The following is a 9,424-nucleotide window of genomic DNA, read 5'->3' as shown; positions in this document are numbered from 1 at the left end:
CACATTTCAAAACATAACTAATTCAATCAGTTCCAGTTAACTTTTTGCTGCATTTATCCCCCTGTAAGCATAATACAAAAGCTTTCTTGCTTAAACTTTGTTGATTTATTCCTTTACCTTAGGTATACCCTACTTTGGGAACATGACCCATACCCTTGAAATTGGGAATTGAAGTGTCAATTCACCCTAAATTGGGAAAATATTATTAGTAAAATTTCTAAGTTAATTGTTATAAAATAGAAACTGAAAACCTATCAGAAAAATGGTTATTTCAACCTACCAGTCCTTTTTCTACACTGAAAATCTTTTTATTTCTATACTTTGAAAACTGAAACTATCCATTCACCATTGGGAATGTTTTTAGTGGATTTTGGAAAAAAGGTATGTTTTACCATTGGGAATATGACTGAATAACGGCTATAAAATCAGCATGAAAAAGCCCTGCTTTAACTATGCTGTATTAAGTGTATGCTTAAACATCATTTGTATATAGTTTATCTAACAAACTTGATTTGGCATGCGGTGGTTAATATCCAGTTTGAAGACCACAAGCCCGTGAAAAGGTCATGCTCAGATTTTGTTAATACTATGTTATTGTCTTTTGTAGCCATGGAAACAGCAACTCCAGTAAAGTCAGTGAGGGCCTGTCTAACCTGTAATCGTTCATCTCAAGGACATTTAAAAAACTTAAGAAATGTAGCTATGCGATCCATACTACTGAAAAAACAGTCTGAATGTCTGGGCTGCAATATTGAAGACCTTGTGAAAGTAGGACATGAAAATCTGTTGGTTTGTGACACATGTTTGAAAATATTGGACAAACTATCAGAAATGAAGTTGAATTTACAAATGAACATGAAGGAACTAAAGAAGAGTGAGGATAGAACAAAGAGATTAATTATGCATTCTGTTTCTCCAGTAGTTAAGAAGTTCAAGGACACAACTGTACCAGTAAAATCTAGAAAAAGTTCAAGGGCACTTTTTAAGATGCCATCTCCATCTCCATCAAGATGTATTGATTCAGTTATTAGTCCAAAATCAGGCAGCATTGATCATTCATACTCTGGTATACCAAGTAAAACAAAAACACAAATCCTTGACCATTTGTATTCAACAACCGTAAATCAAAATGTAGATCTTAATAATCCATACAGTTTTCATAAGAAGAAAATACTGATGCCTCCTGAAATTACTGTTAACGAAAAGAAAAGTGTCATAACAATATTTGAACAATCATCAAAAGACACTGTAAGTGTTAATACTGTTTTGGAAAAACTTCTTGATCTCCCTTCTGTAAATGAAAGACTATATCTATGTTTATTGCAACGACTATCTGGAGAACTAAACAGGATCTGTGGAACAAAAGACAAAAGTGTTTTAAGGACAAAGGTGTCAGAACTAGAACCTGAAACCTTTTTCAGTGACATTGTAAAAGAAATGCACTTGAAATGTCCGAAGGTGTTGCAGTTTCTGATAACCCTGTCTTGCCCAAAGGATCTTGCAGTTCTAGAGAAAAAACATGGCATAGCAGCTATGTATGCACTTGGCATGTACTTACGGAACAACCACATGATTGCCTTTCAAAAAGCTGTTGCTGCATCATGTATAAGATATAATGCAGGGAATGGAGTAAGTATGTTTATTCTGGCCTTAAAACATTAACATGTAACAGGGATATACATTAGCTTTAGCCCAAATTAGCCATGGCCCCTAAAATGTGTGATGGGCTAGTAAAATTTCATAGACAACTTCTATATCCACTACACAAACAGATTAAAAGAAAAATGTTGGGCTAATGGATTCAAAATGTTAGTTTATAAGCCTGTGGAATGGTTGGCATTTACATTCTGGATTATGTATGTGTACTTTATTATAAATTTATATCATATCTAACAATGTATTATATGTGCAGTCATGTTCTTTCCATTTTGCTGTAACAACTTTTTTTAAATGTCTGTTATAATTTCATACAAAAATGTGCACATAATGACGGTATTAAAACATAATTGTAATGTGCACGAAGATTCAATCAATGGTTATCATGAATGCCTGTGATGTATCTGTAGTTTAAAGTCACGCTCCATAGATGGCTTTTTTATATAAATATATATATATTAAACTACTAGTCTACATTGTAGATAAGGTTTCTATTTCTTCTCTTACCAATTTAAAACGGACATATATGTACAATTAGTCATACATGTACCCTAGAACTTTCAAACATACATTTGTTGGTTAATACAAATTAGTTTTAGTTTGAATAAAATTCATTTATATTCAAAGCAACCTATGCCAATGTCAAACATATTGATTTAGAGTTTATGGAGTGCAGCTTTAAGTGTTGTTAAATATCAAACAATGCTTGAGATTTCAAATTTCATTTCCAGCTCATGGAGTTTTTACACAATCTGGGAATGTCAATACCTACAAAAAGCAAGCTGCCAATGTTGGATGACCTTGGACAAATAAATGGTCGGGATGTAGTTTCTGCTTTGGCTATTGGGAAAACCATCAAAATCACAGTTGATAACATTGACGGGCACATAAAAGCTTATCAGGTTAGGAAGTTAATATGTTTGTAACTTTAATTAAGCTGTATAATTTTATCAATGTTTTACTATTTGTTGCACTTTAACAATATTTAATATATAAATATATATTTAATATATAAGAATAATTTTGATAAAAAAATGAGAAAACAACAATTAAAACAGATAGAGTCTGTAGATTCAACAGGAGTAATATGAATTTATTTTCCACAGGTCAGGCTTGGTAGTGGAAACAGAGATTTTCACTACACTCATTGGTCGATCCTTATCGACAGAATTGACCCAAGAGATCTTCAAGGACTGAGCACACAACCGAAACAGATAACTGCCCAAGGACCTGACCCTACCATCTTCTTCTTGTCTTCAAACGAACATGAAGCATTAAGGTATTCATTTATTTTTTCAACTTGATTGAAAGTAGCGCAAATACAACATGTGAGTGAAGAAAAGAACAATAAGAAACAGTTAACCATGTTGATTGAATTGCAACCTTTCTGTTTGTAATCCAGCAATACATTTTCAATTCAGATAATTACATAAGGTAATGTTCATTTTTTATATGTGAGCGTTAGCTCACAAATAATGTAGAGACAATTTTTCAAGTCAGTCTGCGTTAAGTACGCTAGGAACCGTTACCACTACCTGTATGGATAACTGCAGTAAAATTAAGCAGACGATCCTAGCCTATCCACCGCATCTGCCTGTTTATAGTCTCCACTGGTACACTACAAAGTGTGTATGCATTCAAAAGTATTTAACAGCTTGTAAGACAACATTGGCTAGTCTAGTGTTTGTCATTGAAATCTGTACATATTGGCTGCTTTCAAGGAAAACGGGGCTTAATACATATCATAAAAGATTAGCCTGTGCACACAGATTAGCCTGTGCAATGTGCACAGGCTAATCAAGGACGACACTTTCTGATATTGTGGTGTTTTTTGTTTAAAGAGAGTTTCTGGTACTGGGATGACAATTAATGCATATGCATTAAGCCCTGTTTTCCTAAAATGAAGCTTAAAGCTTTTTATTAATGATTTGAAAAAAAACCCACATCTTGACCAGTGCTTTAAGACAAGCTCTTTATAAATTTGAATGGGTTGTGGTCATTTCAAACTTGCGATATAAAAAGCTATAACATAATTTTGAAAACTAAGTTGCGTCTAAGATTATACAACAGCGATGCCGAACAAATTCAGTGCCTTCAGCGCTTTGATTTTCTTTATTCGTAGGAAAAGATGTAATCAGCTTGTCATGCGGATACTGGTAGAAGAAATACAGCCATTGTCCATGTTTTCTACGGCAACACCTCGTCTTGTGGACCAGAAATACAGACAAGTGGTTGATAGACCATCACAAGTTCATCCAATGTTTGTAAGTAGGACAAATAAATATGATTTAATAAATAATGGAATTGGCTAAATGAAAATTTTGTACATTTTGACAATTAACTTCATTATATGTGACCGCAGCTGGGAAAATCAGTCTTGTGGTCAAAAATCACATTTTGACTTTTTGGTTAATTGAGATTCTGTAAACATTGTAGTTTGCAAAAATGACCAACCCTACAGCTTTTTGGTAGGAAAAATGGTCACTTTCTAGAATAAAACACACTTAAAACATTATTCAAACAACAAGCCAAACTTTTTTAAAATAGGAATATTTCTTTAATCAAATACCTGTTAACAATATAATCAAGTAGCAACAGCATAATGGACATGTTAAAAATACACCAATTATGTTGCCATGTTAACTAATCACCAAAATACACAGTCTTGTCTTTTTATGCAAATGAATTTACTAATAATAAGTGTTTACTAAAAGGTTAACACTTAAGCAGCAGCACCCTGTATAACTTAAGTGGTCCTAGATATTTTCCTAAAGAATATATATATATATATATATATATATATATATATATATATATATATATATATATATATATATATATATATATATATATATATATATATATATATATATATATATACTAGTAAATAGTTAAGAACTAAGCTACATGGATTTTTTTTAATTAGGTGATCATGAAAGACCCAAAGTCATTACCTAATTGTGTTCAGATAATGGACACTATATTAGGAACCATAGAGTCATTATATACATCTGCTGGGAGAGGTATTTAGTTTGAGTTAGACCACAGTTTCCAAGTTCATGTTATTGTTGTTTTTCCATATTCTTTACAGGGCATATTTTTGAGGCCGAAAATTTGACCCCAAAGGTTTATTTTTCCCTAATTTGAAAACAAATTCCCCCAGAAAGAAGGAAAATGTGCACAACGGGTCATGCTTTTGTTGAAATATTTACATAGTCCGTTTTTATCAATTTCAGTTTGTGTTTTTATGGGGTTTTTGTGTCGGCTCAAAAGTCTCGTCTTTATTTCATTAAAGTCAATTGAAAAATAAGATACTTTACATGGATTTTTAAAATTTTCAACGATGTTTACACTTTTCTGCTTCGCGTACTAGTAAAATATGACGTAATAAGCATGTGTTACGGCCACACTTTTGCTTGGCTTTAGTTATATACAATGTATGTCTAGGGAAAGATCTAAAGTAAAACAGGAGGGTGCTGCAACCTGCTCCTTTTTTGTTCTTCCCTCCTGCCCCTCTGTTCCGGCCAACAAAAATTATGAAAATATTTAATTTTCCCAAATATTTAATGAAAAATGCAGCAGATGTGCTTTAAACCCTTGATCACATGCATTTGACTAATGAGTACCCTGGATATAGCAAACTAAAAGAAAATTTTTGGTCCAAATTTCCACCCTGCTCCTTTTATGCAGCACCCTGTACCATATCGGATCCTAGATCTTTCCCTAATATGTTGCAACATATTACAGTTTAGTTGCTTGATAAACTGTTTGAAACTCTTTTCAGTTACAATATACATCATTATGTTATACACTATTCCCATTCTACAAAAATATTTGTGTCAGAAATGGTATTTATTATTGCTAATACTAATGAAAATGTTTTACTGGCTTTCTGTTTCACAAACACCATATTAAGCATTTTTGTTTTATATACATAAAGCTCAAAGTTTTCATTTATGAATACAATAACAGAGCGAAAACAAGGAAAAAAGTTAATTGTCTTCTCCATTTATAAGTGTCTCTATTATTCGGAAAAATACGCACATAACACTTAAATTCTTTAATCACATTTCCTAAACATCAGGCATACCAAATATATTGTATATCGGTAAAGAAAACATAAACAATTAAAAATACTACAAGAATGTGCATTGAAACAAATTAGTATTTTTATGAAACAAATAAAATGCAACAATTAATTATTTGTTTTGGTTATTTTCAGGTGATGAGTTTAACAACATGGCCAGTATTCCCCTGGGTGGTGATCAGCTGACACGGGTAACATTTGATTCGGCACGCATTCTGAGATCTGGTACTCACAGTCGAACAGAGAGGTTTGACCAGTTGTCTCCAGTCATCGAAGAACTATTTCATGTTCAGCAAGACTTGTTAGAGGTATGTGAATGGTATCTCTATAGTGACAGTTTTCATATAGGCTAATTCTTGTTTTGTATTAGGCAACTGTTGTTTGAAGATTCTTATCACAAATGCTACAACACAAGTTGTTATCAATATTTTCACTTTTTGAATATCCAAAACATTCCAGCATTAATAGTCTCATGCATTTTGAACTGTTCTTGCAATATTGTATCATTTGCCGCACTATTCCTGGTCGATTTCTTCGTATGTCAGTATTGTTATAATACATAACTGCCGTACTTGGTAATCCATCCCTTCCGGCCCGGCCAGTTTCCTGGAAGTACTTATCGATGGAAGTTGGTGGCTTGTAATGAATAACAGTTCTGATATTTGGTGCATTTAGTCCCATTCCAAGGGCTACAGTTGCAAATATGAGTCTGATCTTCGAATTTTCTTTGCATAGCTCTTTGACTATGTGTCGTTTCATTTTTTCTGTATATGTTTGGTGGTACTGAGCAAAAAGTCTGTTCTCCGGCACGGCATCTCCCACATACTGAAGGTCACCCATTTTTTTCTGAAAGAAAGCATAGACATAGCTTATTACATATGTGTCCGTGTACATGATAGTAAGTTGATATTGATGTTTTTCTTTGATAAGCTGTTCAGCCATAGGAGTAAGGATCTCATCCAGATGGTCTTGTGTGTTTGAAGAAGACGGTCGTTCAGTTTTAATATATTTAATGTTTGGTCTATCAGGATTCATTGCTATTATCTTTGGAGTTTTAAGTTGAAGACTTGCGCATATCTTCTTTTGAGCATCTGTTGAAGCTGTAGCAGTGAACACGAGAACAGGAATGTTAGTAAACCTTGCCAAGAGATCAGAATCTATTCTGCTGAAGTCTTGTCGAAACTGCTGTCCCCTGAAATGAAACAAAATGTGTGTTATGTATTTTCAGAAAATCATCAAAACCTTCTACATACCAGAAACAGCTCGTGAAGAGGGATCACTTGCCCAGTACAGAGCAATTCTTCATAGAACAAACGTTAATGGTCAAGTTAAGGCTAATGGATATGAATCACACAAAGACTTCCTCATTACTGTCACTAGGTTTGTACACTTATATGCTGTCATTATAAATTAACATTATCATCATAAAATCCGTTAACTGTGTTGGTTCTTGCTTGAGCAAAATTATAGAAATATATTTTGAATGCCTATTAAGAGATTTACATAGAAAATTGGCACTTCAGTGTTATGCATGACTGTAGTTGTTTGCCATTTGCTATTACCAGCGATTCAACATAATAAATGTTGACACAGTGGTTTCATCATTTAGTATAAGGGCTAACACAGGGTTGTTAGAGTTGGTGATGGCTCAGAGTAATACAATTAACAGTAATGTCTTAGGCCCTGTCATTGTAGCTTTTATTTTATTGTTTGTTAATTATTTTACATCTTTTCAGAGCTCTTGTGATAGAGTTAGCTTGTGAAAGATGGGGGGCTGATTCCAAGACAGACTTGGGGTCTCTGGTTCCGGAAGAAGTGAAGACTTCTAATACCAAAGGGAAGAAGCAGTGGTTACAGGAGCAAGTGACCAAAGTGGTGGATACACTGTTCTGCCCATACTCTGCTCCGAAAGATGCTAAAATATACCTTCGGCGCAGTGGCCATTTGTACTGTGTTACGGTGCCTTCAAAAGATGTCGGGAAAACCATTGATCTTATCATAAATGGTAATTAAATATAAATTCTTAATTCAAACCCATATTTGACCTTGACCTTATTTGGGCTTTGTTTCACATAACTCACTAATAAACATCCAGATCATGTGCATTTACTGAATGCCTCGTCTTGATTTTTCTTTGTTTTTTTTTATCAAAAATATTATATTATTTCCTGGTATGTGTAACCTTTAATTGGAAACTCGCTTTTTTAACATATATCAGTCTAATCAGTCAGAGGTAAATTACAACTAATTGTATCTTTAAGTTATTTGTTTATGATGACAGCTTTTCTATTGTAAAAATAATTTTGTTTGGCTTTCAGGTGAAGCTGTCCGCATAAGAGTGTCTGAAGATTGTAAAACTGACGAAGCAGAAGATGGTGTGTTTTCATACAGCCTTGGGATTGTCAGAGTTGCAATGGATTTTATCATGTTCAATGATGCAATAAAATCAGGTGATATAGACATGATTACAATTCTTATGAAACGATTCATTCCACTGTTTATAGGATTGTCATCCTACAAATCAAAGTATGCTATTGAGTGTGTCAACTTCCTTACTAAAACTGAATGCCTGTTGTCAGACTTTGAAAGTGCTAGAGTGAAACTGGGATTGTTGGTCAACAGAAAAGGCCGACCAAGAAAAAACAAACCAGCAGACATGGAACAGGAGAATAATATTCGTCTTGTCAAACACGTAATTAGAGGACTTGGAGCCGGAAAAAGTGATAAAGCTATGCTAAGAATATCGAAGGCAGCACCTGTAATCAGTGCAATGGTAAATGGACTAGAAGGAAGCAAGACACATAAAGATAGACACTCCAGAAAGTCAATATCAGAAGATATTTCAAGATTAGGGGATGCAATTCGAAAAATAAGGCCTTTCAACTATCAGAAGGGTAGACAAATGAATCCTTTCAAGAAAATTTCATCAAATGTGATTGGTGCTGTGAACAAAGACAAATTAAAGGACTTTATAATCAGGCACAGCTCCAGAGCAGTTAATAAGCTTGCTTTTTATGACAATGAAGACTAATAAGGGATGCTGTTAATGCCAATAAGGACTCGTTAAATTGATTTTTGTAGTCAGATCTTCAACACTTATTTTTGCAAAATTGAAAAAAATGTGGGTTTTTTTGCTTTTTGCTATTTGCACTAAAGTTTTGTATCCTTCTTTAACTTAAGTGCACATGAAAATTAAATTGTGTAAAAAACACATAAAAACATAAAAAAAACACACCTGAAGTCTGAGAAATGGTTTATGGCGCTTAACATTAATGGAACATTAATATTGTTTTGTAACCTGTAAAATAAATCATGTGTACATATTGAGCACAGACCATCAACAATTTGATTTTAGCAACCAGCAATTCCTTCTACCAGATGCACAATATTTTGATATTAATTAATGAAGAAATATGTATCAATTGTCATACCATTTACAATTTTTACAGTCTGATTGCTAAAATATGTCAGAAAAAAAGTTTTATTGCATTTACTGGACCTATAACCATGGCATCACATAAGAATGCATGTTATTACATTTATGTAAAAAGACAAGAATTCTACTTTTCATCTAACTATATAACATCCATTTTTTCTCTACCCAAATATCAGAAGCAAAAACAGTGAGAACTTTCTATGAATAGTTGTCACAATATGAACTTACTCCACTGGATATTTTTA

At 33.3% G+C, this 9,424-nt stretch overlaps 1 protein-coding gene and 2 long non-coding RNA genes across 3 annotated transcripts; all 3 read left to right on the top strand.

The window, feature by feature from the left end:
* Positions 1-855: 855 nt before the first annotated feature.
* Positions 856-3,081, top strand: LOC127834232 (uncharacterized). Its single transcript, XM_052359902.1, has 5 exons — positions 856-951; positions 1,495-1,629; positions 2,388-2,558; positions 2,763-2,935; positions 3,078-3,081. Exons 1-5 carry the CDS (start codon positions 856-858, stop codon positions 3,079-3,081), a joined length of 579 nt encoding a protein of 192 aa, XP_052215862.1.
* An 805-nt stretch (positions 3,082-3,886) lies between these two features.
* LOC127836693 (uncharacterized) lies at positions 3,887-5,949 on the top strand. Its single transcript, XR_008028876.1, has 3 exons — positions 3,887-3,920; positions 4,583-4,679; positions 5,879-5,949. It is a non-coding gene; the product is annotated as an uncharacterized LOC127836693 (long non-coding RNA).
* A 7-nt stretch (positions 5,950-5,956) lies between these two features.
* On the top strand, positions 5,957-7,521 carry LOC127836692 (uncharacterized). The gene is made up of 3 exons (XR_008028875.1): positions 5,957-6,051; positions 6,972-7,123; positions 7,480-7,521. It is a non-coding gene; the product is annotated as an uncharacterized LOC127836692 (long non-coding RNA).
* Positions 7,522-9,424: the final 1,903 nt, after the last annotated feature.

Source organism: Dreissena polymorpha, chromosome 6, assembly GCF_020536995.1.
Source record: "Dreissena polymorpha isolate Duluth1 chromosome 6, UMN_Dpol_1.0, whole genome shotgun sequence".
NCBI lineage: Eukaryota > Metazoa > Mollusca > Bivalvia > Myida > Dreissenidae > Dreissena > Dreissena polymorpha.
This window is presented reverse-complemented; position numbering and strand designations above follow the sequence as displayed.

Bases quoted from the DNA above. Each gene is read 5' to 3' on its own strand.
- LOC127834232 (XM_052359902.1), top strand. From the start codon at position 856: ATGAAGGAACTAAAGAAGAGTGAGGATAGAACAAAGAGATTAATTATG. The intron at 1,630-2,387 runs GTAAGTATGTTT...TTTCATTTCCAG, and splicing joins GATATAATGCAGGGAATGGA to CTCATGGAGTTTTTACACAA. The intron at 2,559-2,762 runs GTTAGGAAGTTA...TATTTTCCACAG, and splicing joins GGCACATAAAAGCTTATCAG to GTCAGGCTTGGTAGTGGAAA.